The 20,692-nt window shown below is 39.8% G+C and overlaps 1 protein-coding gene across 1 annotated transcript in view; it reads left to right on the forward strand.

Moving 5' to 3' along the window:
- Positions 1–20,692, forward strand: part of Akap10 (A-kinase anchoring protein 10) — a 68,721-nt gene that overhangs the window by 44,392 nt on the left and 3,637 nt on the right. The window contains exons 11-14 of the mRNA XM_038328037.1: positions 3,856–3,965; positions 7,353–7,435; positions 15,169–15,221; positions 15,783–15,878. Coding sequence (XP_038183965.1) covers positions 3,856–3,965; positions 7,353–7,435; positions 15,169–15,221; positions 15,783–15,878 — 342 coding nt within the window. The remainder of the gene's footprint in view (positions 1–3,855; positions 3,966–7,352; positions 7,436–15,168; positions 15,222–15,782; positions 15,879–20,692) is intronic.

The following is a 20,692-nucleotide window of genomic DNA, read 5'->3' on the forward strand; positions in this document are numbered from 1 at the left end:
ATGGTTTCCTTCATTCTTTTGTCAATTGACTAAATTTTTTTTAAATTTTTTAACATTTATTTATTTATTATGTATACAATATTCTGTCTGTATGCTTAAAGGCCAGAAGAGGGCACCAGACCTCATTACAGATGGTTGTAAGCTACCATGTGGTTGCTGGGAATTGAACTCAGGACCTTTGGAAGAGCAGGCAATTCTCTTAACCTCTGAGCCATCTCTCCAGCCCCGACTGTAAATTATTATAATGATAAGCTCTCACTGTTTAGCTCTGGCTGGCCTAGAACTTGATATGTAGACCAAGCTGGCCTTGAACTCAAAGATCACTTGCCAGTGCACCACCACACCCAGTACCCAACTTTATTCTCTTTTCACTAGCCGTCCACACGTCTCAGCAACATTCCTCAAATACAAAAGAGAAGAACAAAAAATCCTGCGTTTTTTTGGCACTGTATTGTTTTAATTAATATCCTTTTCAAAAATCAATTGACCGAACTTGAGGAGTTGCTCAGTGGGTAGGAGCACTGGCTGCTATCCTGAAGAACCAGGGGTTCGATTCCTAGCACCCATATGGTTATTACTCTCACAGCCATCTGTAACTCTAGTTCCAAGACATCCTATGCCCTCTTCTGATTTTCCTGAGCACTGCATGCACATGGTGCATTGACATACATACCAGCAAAACATAAGTTAAAAAAAAATTAAAAAATGAGTTGATGGGCTGGAGAAATGGCTCAGTGGTTAAGAGCATTGCCTGCTCTTCCAAAGGTCCTGAGTTCAGTTCTCAGCAACCACATGGTGGCTCACAGCCATCTGTAATGAGATCTGGTGCCCTCTTCTGGCCTGCAGGCAGACACACAGACAGAATATTGTATACATAATAAATAAATAAATAAATAAATATTTTTTGAGAAGTGAGTTGATCAAGTCTAGTTTATTGAATGTCTGTGCTCGTGTCACTGCCACTGTTGCTGTTTATGTGTGGGGATGGGAGATGTGTTTGACGTGATGTAGCTTGCTTGTGGAAGTTGTTTCTGTCTCTTTCCCATATCAGTCTTGAGGCTTGAACTTAGGTTGTCAGTCTTGGCAGCAAGCCCTGTTACCCACTGACCCATCTCACTTGCTCTAGTTCTGTTGGTTTTAATTCTCTGGCTTTGGTAAGTTAGAATGTATGCATCATCTTTTAACTGTGGTGAGTTTGGAGTAGTTTGGTTTGGGACTTTTTGATTAGTGGTCTCCCTGTGTAGCACATCATGACCTCGAACTCTCCATCTTAGTCCTTGGCCCCTGAGGGCCTCCACACCTAACCTGTTTGGGTTTTGTTGTGTTCTGTTTATTTTCAAGATTGCTTTGTCTGCTCTGAGTCTTTTCATTCCATATGAACTTAGAGATTGGCTTTTTCATTTTGATCAGGACTGCATGGAATTGGTAGATACTACTGGAGTATTAACACAATAATGATAACGTTTTCTAGTGTGTGAAGATAGAACGTTTCCACTTATGTCCTTAGTTTCTTTCAGCATTATTTTATAATATTACATTTCCTTGCCTTTTTAGTCCTACATTTTTCTTATTTATTTGTGTATTTATTTTGTTTAATGTGCATTGGTGTTTTGTCTGTGTGAGGGTGCTAGATCATTTGGAACTAGAGTTACAAACAGTTGTGAGCTGTCCTGTGGGATTAAACCTGGGTCCTCTGGAAGAGCAGCCAGCTCTTAAGCACTCGGCCACCTTTCTAGCCCTAGATTTTTCATTTTGATGCTGTTAGAACATAGTTTCTTAATTTTCTTTTTCTAATTTTTCATTTTTTTCATTTAAAGTGCGTAGAAAGACAATGATTTTTGGTATTGATCTCATACTTTTAGCTCTTAAATGAACTTAAAAATAAAAGTTCATTTGTTAGCTCTAAATGTTCTCTCATAGCTTCAGGATTTTCTGTTATCTAGAAACTAGTAGTTTGCTTTCTGCCCACTTGGGTTGCAGTTGGGTTTTTTTTTTTCTTGCCTTAATTGCTCTGCCTGGGGTTTCTGCTGTAGTGTCAACTAGACGCCAGAAGAACAGGCGTAGTTGCTTTCCTCCTGACCTCAGAAAAATTTTCAGCTTTCTTTCCTTTCCTGTGCTATTAAGTCTAGATTCATGGGTTCTAGGTTTTGTTCATTTTGTTTTTAATAGATGTTCTATTTAAGATTGAAGAAATTCATTGCTAAATGTGATTTATATTTTTCTTTAATTACAAGTGGATATATTAGATATTTAAAAATGGGTTTTTTTTTTACTAAGGTAACTATATAAGTTTGGGACTTTGATTCTCTTGATATAGTGTTATTAAGTTTCTCATGATTTTCAGATGCCGTGTGTTCCTAGGACAAATCCTATTTGCTTATGTGGCTGGATTTATTTTTATTGAGGATTTTAGAGCCGTAATTCATGAAATACTGCCTACACTCCATAGATAAATGTTGGTCTTGGTTTTCTGGTGATGGTCTTACAGTTGGAATATGTTAGTTGCTTGTCTTTCTCATTGCTGTACCGTACCTAACAAAAGTAACTTAAAGAAGGAGCGGTTTATCTTGGCTCTTGGTTTCAGTACTTCTGTCAGCTCAGTGCAGTTGGGCACACTGCTAGCAGTGCCTTCTAGATGCCACAGTGACATATTCTTCTAATATACTCCAGTGCTCCTTTCTTAGTTACATATTTTGAGGCCTTTTTTTCTCAGCATAATACCTATCAGTTATTTTATTTAATCCGTCTCTGAGTTACAGGTTAGGTTTATTCTTCCCATTTGGCATGTTAAATAGTCCTTCAGTGACTGATGTTAACTATAAGTCATTTTGCACACGTGAGTTTATCCAGAAGAGCTCTGTGTACAGGGTTTCACCTGTGTGACGGGGTTTCTCTGTATAACAGGTTTGGTTGTCCTGGAGCTCGCTCTGTAGACCAGGCTGGCCTCAACCTCACAGATTGCCGCTTGTCTCAGCCTCAGGAGTACTGGGATTAAAGGCGTGCACCACCACCTGGCTATAATACCATTTCTAAGATTTGGAGTTCTGAGTCAGCTCAATAGCTCTATATTTCAGAAAAATGCCAATTCTGACCTGCTTAGTGTTTTTTTTTCCCTTTTTTTCCATTTTGTATTTTGAAATTAGAATGCTGGAGGGGAACTGACTATACTTAATAGTCACTGTAGGTGGGGTTCTTATTCTTCTTTTGTTGTATAACCTCACTGAAAGTTGAAAGCATTCATTTTTCCTTCAAAAGTTGGACATTGAGGGCTGGAGAGATGGCTCAGTTGTTAAGAGCTTTGCCTCTCTTCCAAAGGTCCTGAGTTCAATTCCCAGCAACTACATGGTGGCTCACAACCATCTGTAATGAGGTCTGGTGCCCTTTTTGGCCTGCAGGGATATACGCAGGCAGAACACTGAATACATAATAAATAAATAATTTTTAAAAAAAAACTTAAGAAATAATAAAAATTAAATTTAAAAAAATAAATAAAAGTTGGACATTACGTTTATTAGGTAATATACAAATGCCTGGATCACTGAGTTTTACGTATTGGAAAAATAATGTCTGAGGATAGCATGCACTGCAGCATGGGTCATTAGAAAGACCGTTTGGTATACAAATGCTCGCTGTGTATTTTGGTCTTGTGCTTTCCTCTTTTCATTGTAGCTGTAGGATGTGTTTCTGTTGGATGTGTAAGCTGTAGGATGTGTTTCAGAACTGTTGCCGTTACATTCCTCGGTGAAGGAGCTGGGTGATAAACGTGTTTGAAACCACTTTATACTAGTCGCACATCTTCCAAACTCAGGACTTTAAAAAAAAAAAAAACTACTAATTTTATAATTTCTGTTGTAGTCCAGTGTGAAAAAAGCCAGTATTAAAATTCTGAAAAATTTTGATGAAGCAATAATTGTGGATGCTGCAAGTCTGGATCCAGAATCTTTATATCAACGGACATATGCAGGGTAAGCTTAACTTGTGTAGAATTTAACATCTTTTAAAAATTAAAAAATTTAAATACCCAGCATTTTTATATATCATGTAATATAGTGATTATAAGGAAGCCAGCCAAGCATTGTGGCCTATCTTTAATTCCAGCACTCAAAAGACAGAGACAGATCTTTGTGAATTCCAGGCCAGCAAATCTGGAGACCCGAGTTCATTCAGCTCCTGGAACCATGGTGGACTTTCCTCTAACCTCCACATGCATGTTGTAGCACATATATAGCTGCATTTACACATGTGGCAGGTCCATGAATAACACCAAATTACAAGACAAACTTTTTTTGTTTTTCTCGAGACAGGGTTTCTCTGTAGCTTTGGAGCCTGTCCTGGAATTAGCTCTTGTAGACCAGGCTGGCCTCGAACTCACAGAGATCCGCCTGTCTCTGCCTCCCGAGTGCTGGGATTAAAGGCGTGCGCACCACCGCCTGGCTTTTTTGTTTGTTTTGTTTTTTGAGGGGGTGATTTTTTTGTTGTTGTTCTTGGGGTTGTTTTGTTTGTTTGTTTTTCAAGAGGGTTTTTCTGTAGCTTTGGGGCCTGTCCTGGAACTAGCTCTTGCAAACCAGTTTGGCCTCAAACTCACAGAGATCCTCCTGGCACAAAACAAATTTTAAAGGAAGACTCTAGGGGTTTCTTACTTAACGTATTAATGTCTCATATTTAATACTGCAGCTCGCTAAAGGGCATGAAGGAAGTAATACATGAAAAAAACCATCTAGCAAGCATGTGGAATACATCACTCCCATCTTCTCTCCACTAATATGTATCAGATTGATGATATCATAGTTACATACTGTGTTCTAGGCTGCCTGCTCTACACATTCCATTGGATTCACATTTTACCTATTTAGTCACTTGTTTTCAAACAGGGTCTCACTATGTAGTCTTGACTGGCTTGGGATTCAGTAAATATACCAGGCTCACAGTGATCCGTCAGCCTCAGCCTCCCGAGTGCTGGGATTAAAAGCATGTGCCACCATATAAGGCCATTTTAGCTATTTTAAAGTATGGATCTTAAAAACAAAAATACACATAAAGTTGCTTGTTTGTTATGTAGCTATTACTTAGGAAACGGAGTTATTTCTTTGCATTTTCGAATGTACTTAGTGGGGTTTTGAGCCTAGAATAGAAAGACAACAGGATATTTCACTTACTGAAGTTTACTAGCTACACATAAGTAACTTCTTTCTTAAATGTGGTTTGATGACTACTTAAACCTGTGTAGATTTGATTACCTTTTCTATGTGTGTGAATATCCTACCCTCAGTGTGGTTTGACAGACACATAAACTGGTATAGATGTGATCACTCACCCTGTACTTGACCTTCACAGTTTGTGAAGGGATTTTACCATGCCGTAATGCTTTGTCAGAAGTCAGCAGTGGCTTGGATGGCTGAGAAGTCTAGAAGAAAGCTTCGAGGAAAACAGTTGACTTTGTTTTATCACATTGTCTTTGAAAGTACACATGGCCGTGCAGCTTTATAGTAATCTTTTTTTAAGTGTGTGTGGTTATGTGATATGTATATGTGGGTACACATGTCATGGTGCAGATGTGGAGGCCAGAGAACCCACTTTGTTGAGTTGGTTCTCTGTTTTTACCACTCTCTGGGTGTGAACTCTGGTTTCCAGGCTGCTGCTGAAAGTGCTCTACCCACTGAGCCATCTTGCCTGCCCGGCTTTTGAGTAATGGTAGACAAAGGGCTTGCTGTGCAAGTGTGTGGATTGGACCTGAGTCCGACCTCCATCACCTATGTAAAAACGCAGGCATGGGTTTGTATTTTCAAACTGGGGAAGAAGGATCATTGGCCGTCCAGTCTCATTGAATCAAGAAGCTCTTGCTTCAGTTCAGTTTTGAGGCCTGGCTCAAAAAATAAGATGGAGGGACCAGTGAGATGGCTTATTAGGTAAAGGCACTTGCTGCCAGACCTGACTACCCGAGTTTAACCCGAGACCCGCGTGGTAGAAGAAAACTAACTCCTATAAGTTATCCTTTGACCTCCACGCAAGTGCTATGGTGTATGAGCTTCCCCTGCAACTGCATAAATACATTAAATATAAATTTAAAACAATAATAAGTACTGTGAAGAATAATTGAAGAAGACACCTGAAATCAACCTCTGGCATACACACACTCATGCAAACACATACACACGAACAAGTATACACACATACATTGTAAAAAATGACCACCAGTCAGTTACAAAATGTTTCATTTACATATATATGTATCTATATATATTAAAATATTAAATGGGTCAGAAAAGAAGTGATGATTTTTTTCACTTTCATCGTTAAAGATTTCATTGTTTTATCTCCTGTGAAGTTTTTCTCAAGGCAAATAAATTTGTGTGTGTTGGTATGCTGACAAACTTACATGCCATATAAGATAAAAACTCCTAGAAAGAATGTCTCTAAAATAAGACCTCCTTCCCAGAGTAAAATAATACATAGATACCAGAACACATGCTTCGCTCTCTTCTCTTAACTTGTAGTTACAAATAGGTTTTTTTTTTTTAATTAAAAGAATGAACGTGGACTAGAGAGGTGGCTCAGCAGTTAAGAGCACTGAATACTTTTCCAAAGGACCCGAATTCAATTCCCAGCACCCACATAGTAGCTAACAACTGTCTGTAACTCCAAGATCTGACACTCTAACACAGACAGGCATCCACATTCAGACAAACATGAAGGCAAAATACCAGTGCAAATAAAAAAAAACAAAAGAGGTTGTTGGCAATAAGTTCACGTAAGTTTAATGTCCTCTTTAATCACTCGTAAGGGGTGACTTTCTTCCTTTCCTGCTCAGGCAGTCACTGTTACACTGTGTTGTACATTTTCTGCTGCTCACTTTTGCGTAATTGATATTACATGCGGTCCTGTTTTTAGAGACTTCACTCATGAGTTTAGGGAGAGTTTTGGTTGGTTGTCTTAGTTTTGTTGTCTTCTGTACTGAGGATTGGATTCAGGGCCTCCCGTGCTAGCATCCGCTATACACTACAGAACTACAGTTTCATCCAAAAGTTGTCATATATTCTGATCATGTAAAGCAAATCAGACTTTTTTTTGGTTTCTTCTTTTGCAAAATTGTCTTGGCCAGTCTTGTGTCTATTCTCTGTATGAAATTCAGAACTTGAATTACCTACTGTTATGTTTCATAAACCTTTTGGGGGTTTTAAAAGGAATTCCATTGAATTAGAGAATGTCTCCATGAAAAGAGGTTCTGTTTCAAATAAACCTCACTTAGAATAACTTGAATTGCTATGAATTGTATCTCCAGCTATTGAGCTATAGATGAGCTACTTACACTTGGTTTTGAATTTAGAAATGATATTCTTCTTCTCATCTGTTAGGAAGATGTCCTTTGGGAGAGTCAGTGACCTGGGGCAGTTCATCCGAGAATCTGAGCCTGAGCCTGATGTGAAGAGATCTAAAGGTTGGATGTAGTATTTTTTTATTCTTTATAGTAAGCTTTTGCTCACGTTAGATACTAAATATACAAGTGAAGGATTATTTAAGGTTTAAAGTGCTTTTTAACTACCAGATTTTTTTTTAACTCTGTGTGTATGTGTGTAAATACCTTTACAAAATCTCTTCCTTTGAGTAAAAAGTTATTGAACTTGACTTTGCTACTACAGAAGGTGCAGCAGTAAGGGATACATTGTTTATCCTTTTTTTTTTTTTTTTTTTTTTTTTTTTGGTTTTTCGAGACAGGGTTTCCCTGCAGTTTATAGAGCCTGTCCTGGAGCTAGCTCTTGTAGACCAGGCTGGCCTCGAACTCACAGAGATCCGCCTGCCTCTGCCTCCCGAGTGCTGGGATTAAAGGCGTGCGCCACCACCGCCCGGCTATCCTTTTTGTTTAAAGGTATACATCCAATCTCTGTTGGCCTTGTGTCTTATCCTGTGATCCTTTAGTTTATTAAATTTCCTCAGTTACTGAAAATTATTATGAAATATGTAAGGAAAATAATAAGTTGAAATCCAAATCCTTTATATAACAGTCAGCAGAAGAATGACTTGGTCAAGACTTAAGCTTTAGTGTTGCATGAATAAAAACTGATAGTCAGATCCTGGGGTTCAAACTGAAGATGAGGAAAGCAAAGCAGTCAACCACTCGAGAGTTCTTACCTCTACCAATGCTGAGCGAACCTGTGTTCAGTGTGGCTGCAGACCGAGACCCTGAGCTCCTGTCTGCTCCCATCGCTATTCCTCTCTAGGGCTGGGATTAAAGGCATGCACACCACTGCCCAACCTCTGTGGCTAACTAGTGTGGCTGCTAAGATTAAAGGTGTGTGCCACCACTGCCTGGCCTATATGACTGACTAGTGTGGCTGACTTTGTGATCTTCAGGCAAGCTTTATTTATCAAAACACAAATAAAATATTACTATAATTCAGACTAAAGTCTTGTTTCTTTTTTCATTGTATGTGGTGTATAGACACGTTTACTCACTTGCACTGGGGTGGAAATGTTTTCCTTAATCACTTCTTCACCTTTTATTTTTGAAACAGGGTCTCTAACAAAACCTGAAATTTGCCTTTCAGCTAGACTGACTGACCAATCAAACCCCACTCCCCATCTTGTCTCCACCAACTCATATGCCAGCAGTGAGGTTACAGATGTGCAGCTGCACCCAGCTTTTTATGTGGGTTCTGGGAATCTGAACATAGCAAGCACTTAAGCACTTTGCTCACTGAGCCGTCTCCTTAGCTCCTCTTTTTTCTTTCTTTCTTACTTTTTTTTTTTTTTTTTGGAGACAGGGTCTCACTGAATAGTCCTAGCTGGCCTGGATTTCACATACATCTGTCTTCTTCTGTCTCCTGAGTACTGAGATTAAAGGCATACACGCACACTTAACTGTTCATTTTTTGTTTTGTTTTGTTTTAATAAAAATGCATTCTTTGTTACTGATTCCAGTTCCAAATAATTGGTTAACCCAAGAAATTTTTGGAAACAAATGTGGATCCATTCAGATGACATCTAGAACTTGTCAGATACTAACTTTACAAAAGAAAATGCCCTGCTTTATGTATTTAAAATAGGAGCTGTTGTTATTCTTTTGGGCTCAATAGCACTGTTTTCTTTTGTGCTTTATCTATTTTTAAATGCAAATATATATGCATTGTATGATATATATATATATATATATATATGTATGTATGTATTATTCTTAATGTAGAGTATGTGTGTGATGTTTAGAGGTGTGAGTATGAGTATCTCCACCTCCTCCTACTTGGATTGCATGCAGACACTACCACACCTGGTTTTCACCTGGGTGCTGGTGATCAAACTCAGTTTCTCACTCTTGCACAAGTGCTTTACTCCCTGAGCCTTAATGCAATTATATTTTGATAAAGAATTTCACTACTATTTTCATAAATGATCTACTTTTTTAAGGAAAAAATGCAAAAGTTACTGACGTAATATAGAACAAAGAGAGCTTGCTTTCTGGTTGACCTTATTTACCTGTATAATCGATTTGTTTCCTGTTTCATCAGAGCTGTCTAAGGTGTTTGTTTGAACAGTGTAGGGAGTAAAGAAAATGTGAAGCATTTCCAGTGCTGGTGCATGCTGAGCAGTGCTCGGTACATGATTTCTGAGTTCTCTGTTTCTGCTCATCCTAATTATTCAGTCTCCTCATGCCATTCATTCTAAAAAATGTTAAGTGTCTACTGTGCTTATGACATCTTGGTGCCTAGGAGAAAACAAGTGCTGTTTTCTCTACAACTCACATGACAGTGGAGAAGACAGTACACAGATAAACATCACTTATGCATATGTTTAACACTTAGTTATGAGTGTAAACGGCAGGATAATGGATTGTCAGAGAAGTGGGAAGTAGCATTTGAAAGGTAATATTCAGAAAGGTTAACCTGGGCTCAGGGTGGCCCAAGGTTCCAGGAAGAGAGGGGTCCAGCAGTGTCTGGAGGGAGTAGAGGACTGAATTGAAGCATAGCAAATGAGCAAGAGCCAAGACCAGTGAGTCCGGAGTAGATGGTAGTAAGGAGAACTGCAGAGATTAGAGGGCTCATGTTACGTTGGATTAGAGAGGTCATGTGATGTGACTTGTTGAAGGAAGTGTTTTGGCAGCCATTTGGAAATAGAACACAGCAGTTATTGAAGTAAAGAGGCTTTTAGTCAGTGTCTAAGTCAGGAATGATGCTCATGAGCTAGGCTCAGAGTAGAAGAGAGGTTTGGTTTGTGTTCTATTAGAGGAATAGGCAACAGGATTACATTTCTGCCAGCAATTCTTTCCATTAAGATGATTATGGGTTTTTGTTTGTTTGTTTTAATCTGGGCAGAAGAGGGGCTCAGGTCTTTTGAGATTGGCGTACAGATGATTGTTAGCTACCATACGATGCTAGGAACTGAACTTGGGTCCTCTGCAAAAGCAACGAGTGCTCTTAACCCCTGATCTAACTCTCCAGCCTATTACTTCAGCTCTTTTGTTGTTGTTGTTGTTGTTGTTTTGGTTTTGTTTGTTTTTTGTTTTGTTTTTCAAGACTCTTAATCAAGACACATTCCATGAAATCATGGCTAGTAGTTTATACTGTTTGATTAAGCATGTCTATATACACTGCTGTGTCCTTTGGTTGTCAAGATGGCTCTTTAAATCGCATGGTTTTGGGTGATCCAGGAGCATAGAGATTGATTGTTACATTCAGAAAATACTTCAGCCATCCTGAGTGCCAAGCACTATGCCAAATGTCATAGCTATAGATAAAAGGGTGTAGTCTGTCAGTTTTTCTCTGGCTCGGTTCCTTTCATCGACTTCTGACCTGTTCAACATATCAGGCTAATTCCAGCCTTATCTGCCTCCTAGATTTTTCTAATTATGTTACTCAGTTTACTTTTCTTGCCATTTCTTGTAAACTGGAAATTATACGCTTTGGTAGAAAATATTTTTATGTAGTATTGTTCAAAGATTCTTCGTGGCGGTGTGTGGCACACTCCTTTAATTCAAGCACTTGGGAGGCTGACGCAGGTAGAGCTCTGTGAGTTTGAGGTCAAAAATTGAGACCCTTGCCTAATATTGAAGTTATTATATATTAAAATACCACCTAAAAAGAGCTACAGAACGTTTAATAGCAGTTTAGCATACAAAATAGAGGGGTGTGAGATTTTGCTTTTCATTTCCCTCTTATCCTCTACTGTGAAACAAGAATTAAAGACTGAACTAAGGCCGGGCGGTGGTGGCGCACGCCTTTAATCCCAGCACTTTAACCCCAGCAGAGGCAGGCGGATCTCTGAGTTCGAGGCCAGCCTGGTCTACAAGAGCTAGTTCCAGGACAGGCTCTAGAAACTACAGGGAAACCCTGTCTCAAAAAAAAAAAAAAAAAAAAAAAAAAAAAAAAAAAAAAAAAAACTGAACTAGAGAATGCATCATGGTCAAGTGTCAGGTCCAAACGTTACTGCTTTGTGGTGCTTTGTCATCCACCCTGTTCCTTCCTCCTGGATAAAATCTGTCCTCCTTGCTGGAACCTAGGATCGCCCCCTTCTGGCCGCTGTAGTGTTGCTCTCTCACAAGCCGACCTTGCAGTTCTAAAGTGTCTTCCTTCATAGGAACTTCTGTGGTTGCTGCCCTGCTGTGGTCTGTGTGCAGTGCTTTGTTCCTCATTTCAGTATTCCTTCTCAGACTTTGTCTGCCCACAGGAGCCTCCAGCATACTGTTGTATAGCTCTCCTCTTGCGTAATTGCAGCATTAGCACTGTGAGCTCAGAAGTGGTAGGGGTGGTTTATCTTTATTTGGCAATATATTCTGTTTCTAAAATTATGCCTACCAGATAATAGTAAACATTTGTTGATAAATTAATTTTTAAATTCCATTATGTGATTATGTGAGTGATAAAACTATGAGCTATCTATCAGAACAAAGTCATTTTTAAATTTGGTTGCCTTTTGCATAGACATGTAAGTTTTGTTAGTGTTTTTGGATTTTCAAGACAGGGTTCTCTGTGAAACTGTCCTGGAATTCGTTTTGTTGGCCAGACTGGCGTTGAACTCACAGAGATCCTCCTGCCTCTGCCTGCCGAGTTGGGAATAAAGGCCAGTGCCACCCCCACCTGACTAGTTTTCTTATCTATGCATAACCTTTTGGTCTGCAGGTACTCAAAAGATACTGCTCTGGCCCTAAACAGTGAGTGCTTACTAGAGTTTTCAAGCTAGTGTAGTTCTTAGATGATCCACAAATGAAGAAACTGGGGCCTCAAGAGTTTGTGGCTTAGATTGAACTGTTCTACTGTAATGAAATAGTCTAGCAAAGGCAACTAAAGGGAGAAAGGGCTTATACTGTCTCACAGTCAAGGGTACACTCCATCATGGCAGGGAACAGGAGGAGGCAGGAGGAGCTCGAAGCAGCTGGTCACATCAGATCCAGCTGGAGCAGAGAATGGTAAATGCATGCGGGTGCTCAGTTCCCTTCCCTCATTTATAGACTCCAAAACTCGAACCAGAGAATGGTGTCACCCGCAGTGGTCAGGTCTTCCCAAGGAATCTGAGATTCTGTCAACATTGATAGTTAACACTATCACCACACATAGCAACTCCAGGGGTTTGAATCAGATTATCCTTTGATGAGAATTTTCAGAGTTCAACTCCCTTGCTCTGCCTGCCTTGCTAAGGACAACTGACTGAATTTTTGTCATTTCTGAACTATAACTCTGATTTGACTTTGGTAATAGAGCACAAAGATAAATATTAAGTTTTAAGAAAGATCCGGATGCTGGCAAGATGGCTCAGTGGGTAAAGATGCTTGCCATGCCAGCCTGGCAACCTGAGTTCAGTCCCTAGAACCTATGCCAGCTCCACAGAATTGTTCTCTGATTTCCACATTTGGATCATAGAACATTCTTGCCCTTCTCTCCCAGTAATAATAATAAGTATATATTTTAATTAAAAAATGCTTGTGAATATCTTAGATGTTTCTGAAAATATGAGAACTTTTATTTCAGGACAAAGTAAGTTATATTTCAAAAAATAGCAAGGGGCTGGGGAGATGGTTCAATAGTTAAGAAAACTTTCTATCTTGCAAGGGAACTCAAGTTCACTTTTTAGCACTCAAGGGCAAGTGACTTATAGCCATGCATAATTTCAACTCCATGGGAGACAGAAGCAGGCAGATCTCTGAGTTTGAAGCCATCCTAATCTATAGGTCAAGTTCTGGAACAGCCAGGGCTACGCAGAGAAACCCTGTCTTAAAACAACAACTGGGTGGTAGTGGTGCACTCTTTTAATTCCAGTACTCCGGAGGCAGAAGCAGGTTGATAACTGAGTTTGAGGCTAGACTGGTCTAGAGTGAGTTCCTGGACTGCCAGGGTTACACCAAAGAAACCGTGTCTCAGAAAACAAACATAAAAATAATAAATCGTAATAGCAAGGAATTACAAAGATATGTGAGCTTGTGTCCCTCCAGTGGCACCCCTCCTTGTCCGTGTCTTTGGGAGAGCCCTTCTGTGCCTCAGTCTGGAGACTGAACTCTGAACTCTATGGTACATGGTTTCAGAGCTAACTGCTGGCCAGAAGTATTTTTCCAGCAGTAAAATTTGAAAGAAATGGTGCTGGAGAGAGATATCAAGAAGACCCTCAGTCTGTAGGAGTGGTGCTAAGAAGGTGCTGGAGAGAGATATCAAGAAGACCCTCAGTCTGTAGGAGTGATGCTAAGAAGGGAGTGTGAAGTGAGATTGACGTTAGTAGGAATTGGAAGGAAGAATCCAGACTGAAGGTTGGAAGTCAGGCAGTTGCAGGAGAGTAGTGCAGTAGTGAGCACACAATTCAGCAGCCGGGTGAGATTTTAGTGCTAGCACCTTATTGACTCTGCTTTGCAATAACTAATGATCTGATTAGTATTTAACACCTTAAACGGAGGGCTGGAGAGATGACCTGATGGGTAAGAAAGCTTGTTGCTCTTTCAGGAGACTGGAATCTAGTTTCTAGGATCCACATAAGGTGGCTCAAAACCACCTATAACTCCAGCTCCAGGGGATCCAGTGTTCGCCCTAGCTTCCATAGGATCCTACACTCACATGCACAGACACATAGCAACAAATAAATAAATCTTTGTTGTTGTTGTTTTGTTTTTTGAGACAGTGTCTTTATTATGTAGTTCTGACTGTCTTGAAACTTACTATGTAGACCAGGCCAGCCTTAAACTGACAGAGCTCCTCCTGCCTCTGTCTCTGAGTGCTGAGATTAAAGGCATGTGCCACCACTGCCAGGCAATTTTCTTCTTTTTTTTTCTTTTTATTTCTTTTCTTTTATTTCTTCCTTTCTTTCAGGAAAACTTTCAATAATAAAAATTATTGAAGGGAAAAGATCTGGATTTTCGTGACTAGTATATCTAGGCTCAGTTGGCTGCTGAATTAGTTAGGATCTTATCTGAAGAATTAATCTGTGGTTAGAGAGATGATTCAGGGAGTAGAGGCATTTGTGGCCAAACTTGACAACCTTAATTCAGTTCCTAGGACACCCATGGTGAAAGGAAAGAATCTATTCTTCTAAGTTGTCGTCTGAATTCTACAGTTAGAAATTCCCACCAGCTCCCACCGGCCCCCAGTGAATAAATAATGTCTTGAAGGGGTATGTGTGTGTGTGCGCGCGCACGCGCGCGTGTGTGTGTGTGTGTGTGTGTGTGTGTGTGTGTGTGTGTGTGTGTGTTTAAGGAAAGGAAATACTGCCAGGCTGGTGTTGTTGCACGCCTTTAATCGCAGCACTTAGGAGGCAGAAAAAGGCAGATCTGTGGGTTCAAAGCCAGCCTGGTCTACAGAGTGAGTTCCAGGACTACACAGAAATTTGAAGGAATGTTTCAAACTGAAGAGAAAAACAAATTCATCTATCAGTCTCCTGATGTGTTGATGAATTCGTATACCAGATCATTATATTGGTTAAGGGTTTGTTTTCAATGCTAGCTACAAGTCTAACGTTAACCACCTTCATCTGCTGAGAAGAGTAGAAGAAAAGTCCAGAATCCTGAAACAGCTATTCAGAAGCATTTTACGTCACGATTTTCACAGTTATTGTAAACATTATGTTATAGAAATGATATGAACTGTTTTTATTAATGTTTTTAATGGGAAACTAGGAAAGAATATCCATGTCTAAGAGATAGCTCCAAAATCATTTGTAACGTACAATTACATTAAAATCCATATTCATTTTGGCTTTGCTCACCAGGATTCATGTTCTCACAAGCTATGAAGAAGTGGGTGCAAGGAAATACTGATGAGGTGAGTCTTTAGTATAGTCTTGCAGAAGCAGGGAACCTACCCTTGTCTGAGGAAGGCTGCACGTTCTCTTCCTGTGGTTTCTTGTTACACAGATGACACGTCAGTGCCCTCTTATTCTGGCTGTAACAAGGAAGGCTCCACTCAGCATTTAATAATTGCCCAGTGGTAACAGTAAAAGTATCTTCAGAGACTGACCACTGACACCGCCACCAGGTCACTAATGTAAAGACAAAAGCGGAGATGTCTTCTTCAGCAGTTTCAGTTGTAGTTTTAGCAGGAATAGTGTGGAATAGTTAGTACATTGAGAGATTAGTGTGACAAAGAAAAGTGTTCTGTTTTGACCTCAAATATAGAAAGTAATCATGATGTTGGCTTCTCAGTAGCTGACTCTGTAAGACCGTGAGGGACATGTTAATATATCACAGCCAGCGGTGCCCAGATTCTTTGATATATAGGGAAGGTGCTTTACCCAAATGATGAGCATGTTTGGAAGACTGATTATGTGTATCTTGATTCTCCTAATGAAGGGTCATTATCAACAATGTGAATAACTTCTTTCAGGCTCAAGAGGAACTAGCTTGGAAGATCGCTAAAATGATAGTGAGTGACGTTATGCAGCAGGCACACTGTGATCACCCATTGGAGAGATCTACGAAGGTAAGGGTGACTTGCATTCTGACTTAGCCTTTCATTGCTGGGGTTTGTTGTTGTTATTGTTTGTTTGTTTGAGACAGGGTCTTAATGTAGCCCAGGCTAGGCTCAAAGTCTTCTGACTAATGCCCACCTAGAACTTCTGATCTTCCCACTTCCACATACCAACTGCTAGAATTATAGGCTGTGCCATCAAAACTGGTTTGTATGGTGCTGGGAGCAACCCTTGGGCTTTGTGAATATTACAGAAGCACTCTACCAAATGAACTGTTTCTCTGCCCCTGGCCTGGCTTTTGTAAAGTAAATAAATAAACACACACAGGCACATATTTTGATTGTTTAATAATAATTTAAAAAGAGGAGCTGGAATTAGGACTCTGTGGTTAAGAGTGCATACTGCTCTTGCTTGGGTGGGTCCTGAATTTGGTTCCCCGAATCCACAACCACCTGTGACACCAAGTATGATGCCTGCGAATCTCCTCAAATACCTGCACTCACATGTATAACACATGTGCATATATACATATATATGATATTAGGATACTTCTGTATCTGCCTCTGAAGCATTAGCTGCTATGGGAATTACCTTTCATCATAAGGAGCTGCAAGACTGATGAACTAAATAAAGTATATTTCCAGATAGAGGACAGTATGTGATCTTGGAAAGCAGTAGAATTGCAGTGATTCCCTAGGCCACTGTTGGCAGTTGGCTTCTAAAGTAGAGAAGGCAAGTCTGAATAGAGCCAGGAGATTTGATGAACTTAAAAATGAAAAGGAACATTTAGAGAGGAAAAGCTTGATGTGGTTATTTATAGCAGCTATGAAACAGGGCATCAGAAAAGAAGATGCTATCCAGAAAAAAGAGCTATAGAGATACTTGGGAAGGCCCTCAAGTCTTTGGCCAGATACCAGTCTTCATGGATGTACATGAAAATGCTTATCTCGGGACTGGCAAGATGGCTCAGAGGTTAAAGAGCACTGGCTGCTCTTCCAGAGGTCCTGAGTTCAATTCCCAGTAACCACATGGTGGCTCAAAACCATCTTTAATGAGATCTGGCTCCCTCTTCTGGCGTGCAGGCATACATGGAGGCAGAATGTTGTATACATAATAAATAATAAAAAAATGCTTATCTCTAGGGAACAAACCCCCAAAAGTTAGATGTTTACTGATATCCAAAGGATGGGGCTAGGAATAGTTGGTGTTTCTTTTGGCCACAGTAATCAACAAAAAATACTGAGTATTGGGAGTTGTCTTACTGTTGAAGTTAAGTGAAGCCTAATATATGTCAACAAAGTTTAAAAGCAGTTTGGAAGGATCAGACTACATACAGTTGTATGCCAAAACAAAAGTTGCCAAGCGATGGTGGTGCATGCCTTTAATCCTAGCACTCAGGAGGCAGAGGCAGGTGAATCCCTGTGAGTTCGAGGCCAGCCTGGTCTACAAGTGCTTGTTCCAGAACAGCTAGGACTGTTACAGAAGGAAACCCTGTCTTGAAAAACAAACAAACAAACAAAAAACAAAAGTTAACCCTCTTTAAAGGAACATAGCATAAAGGTAGAAAGAGAGAATTGACTGACAAAGTTGTCCTGACCATCACAGCCCATTGTAGCATGTGCACCTACCCATACACATACCTGCACACATACACACAAAATAATATTGAATAATAATATTGAAAATAGTAATGATTATGGGAAGCCTTATCTTCTCTGAAGAGTGGGTTGGGGGTTGGATGAGAGGGAACGTGGAGGAAATGGGAGGAGGGGAGGAAGTGGAAACTGGATTTGGTATGTAAAATGAGAAAAGATAGTTTTTTTAATTAGTTAATTAAAAAAACAAGCAAAATGTAAAAAATAATGAGCAAAATTTAAGAGGAATGTCAAGGCAAACAGTATAGTGGGGAGAAATAGAAGACAGGATTTAAAAACCAAAGTTCTTGAAATAAATATTAGAGGTGGAAAATGACATTGAATGAAATCAGTTGCCATTTAGGAACTACAAGAAAACATTGACTCCTACATGAAGACAAACAGAAAAAAACTGAAAATAGTAAGAAAAATGAGTAAAACAAACGCTATTAGATAGTGTGCGCCGGCTACCAGACATCTGAGGCACAGATAAGTGGAGATACAGAAAAAAACATAATTAATGATTAAAATTTTTCAAAATTTATTAAAAACTAAATCTGTATATACAGATTTAGCAAAAATTCTAATTGGTTTTAATAATAAAAACCCAGTCAGATATTAGGGGGTAAAAGCTAAGAGATCAGAGAAGCAGAGCAGTCAGCCACTAGACTTGGTGAGTTCTTACCTCTACCAATGCTCACATCAAAGAGGCGATCCTGTCACTACGAATCCTCAGACTGTATCTGAACTCCTGTCTCCTCCGACATTATATTCCTCTCTCTGCCCAGCCATATCACTCCTGTTTTTACCTCCCTAGTGCTGGAATTAAAGGCGTGTGATCCCAAGTGCTGGGGTCACCTTTGTGTGAGCTGTTTCTCTTGTGTAGCCCAGGCTGGCCTTGAACTCACAGAGATCCCTCTGTCTCCTGAGTGCTGGGATAAAGGTGTGTGCCACCACTGCCTAGCCTCTCTGGCTCTAGTGGCTTAGAATAGCTGGAGATGTTTTTTGGCTTTTTTTTTAAGTTTTTTTTGTTTTGTTTTTTGTTTGTTTTTGTTTGTTTGTTTTTAGTTTTTCGAATCAGGGTTTCTCTGTAGCTTTGGAGCCTGTCCTGGAACTAGCTCTTGTAGACTGGGCTGGCCTCGAACTCACAGAGATCCGCGTGCCTCTGCTTCCCGAGTGCACCACTACCGCCTGGCTATGCTGAAGATGTTATTACATACAGGTAAGAACAGCAATCATTTTGTCAAATGTTAAGCAGGCCAGAAGATGTCTAAGTAGAAGTCAAACAATGAAGGTGGCTTTTGGTGAGGAAGTTAAATAAAGGCATTTCTTTTTTTTTTTTTTTCAAGCCAGATAAAACCTGAAAGAGTTCATTTCCTCTGACCAAATAACTAAAATCAATTTAAGAAGATTCTTTCAAGCCAGGTGTGGTGGTAGAACTTAGCTCTCAGGAGCCTGATGTTGAAGGATCATAAATTTAAAACCAGTCTGTACTATCTAGGGAGTTCAAAGAATACCTAGCCAGGGCTGGAGAGATGGCTCAGAGGTTAAGAGCTGGTGCCCCCTTCTGGCCTGCAGGCATACACACAGAGAGAATATTGTATACAAAATAAATAAATAAATAAATAAATAAATATTTTTAAGAAGAAAGCCTAGCCATATAATACTCTAAAAGATAAAACAAGACAGACAACCCAACTAGACTTTTTTTTTAATTAGAAAAAATGTCACTTTTTGAATGAATTTTTTTCTTAAAATTTTAAAATTTATTTTGTGTGTGTTTGTGTGTTCACATGTTCATTGGTTTGCATGTAGAGGTCATAGTTTGACATCAGGCATCTTCCCCAATTATTCTCCACCTTATCTTTTGAGACAGGCTGTCTCACTGACCCTGGATTCTTCCGCACTAGCTGTTCTGCAAGCCCCAGGGATCCTCCTGTGTCCGCCTTCCCTTTGCATTAACACTGTGCACAGCTTCCCTGGGTGCTGGGGTCTGAACCTTGGTCCTCGTGCTTGTCCAAGCACTTTACCCCGAGCCATCTCCCCAGCCCCACCATATACAGTTTTTATGTGCACAGGAATCATCTGCCAGGATATGTCATATCCTCAGTCATAAAACAGATTTCATTATTGTAAATGAGTGAAACCTACAGTCTATTTTCTGACATAATAATATGTATTTATGAAAAAGCCTCCCCCATCATCCAAGTACTTGATATAGGTCCAGCATTGACCTTGCTCTGCCTGTTGTTAGCTGTCCTTTTGTCAACACTGGTTCATACACTCTTGTAGAGTACAGCCTCTTTTCTGTGTAAGTGTACCAGGCTTTTTCTTTTGGGCTACCAACCAGCTCCCAAATCATGACACACTATTAGTTTTGAGTGCTCTGCCTAGCTCAGGCTTATTTCTGGCTGGTTCTTTTAACTTAAATTTAAATTAACCTGTTTCTCTTTATCTACCTTTTTTTTTTTTTTTTTTTTCTTTTTTTGGTTTTTCGAGACAGGGTTTCCCTATAGTTTCTAGAGCCTGTCCTGGAACTAGCTCTTGTAGACCAGGCTGGCCTCGAACTCAGAGATCCGCCTGCCTCTGCCTCCCGAGTGCTGGGATTAAAGGCGTGCGCCACCACCGCCCAGCTTCTTTATCTACCTTTTGTATTGGGGCTTTTTACTTTTTTTTTTTTTTTTCTGTATATCTTATTTTCACTACTTCTTGTGTCTGTCAAAGCTGCCTGGCTTCATGCCCTGGGCACCTCTCTCATTCTCTCCTCCTCCTTCCCCTCCTCCTGAGCCTGGATTTCTCCTCCTGTTCTCTCTGCCTGTTAGCCCCACCTATCCTTTCTCTGCCTAGCTGTTGGCCATTTAGCTCTTTATTAGACCAGTCAGGTGCCTTAGCCAGCCAGGTAAGGTGAAATATGCAACATATCTTTACATAATTAAACAAATGCAGCATAAACAAAAGTAATACACCTTGACACAGTTAAAGTAATGTTCTACAGCATAAGCAAATTAATACATCTTTGCCCAGTTAAAATAATATTCCACAACTATAAAGATGATAATCTTTGTCAAACCTTAAACAGTCAAGTCTCTTATCTACCAAGTACACAGGGGGACACATTTAGGCCAAAGAAAATTAAAAGAATTACTGGGGCACTCAAAATTTTCAACATAAATCAGTTGGTGGAGGACTAT

This window comes from Arvicola amphibius, chromosome 4 (genome assembly GCF_903992535.2).
Source record: "Arvicola amphibius chromosome 4, mArvAmp1.2, whole genome shotgun sequence".
Taxonomy (NCBI): Eukaryota; Metazoa; Chordata; class Mammalia; order Rodentia; family Cricetidae; genus Arvicola; species Arvicola amphibius.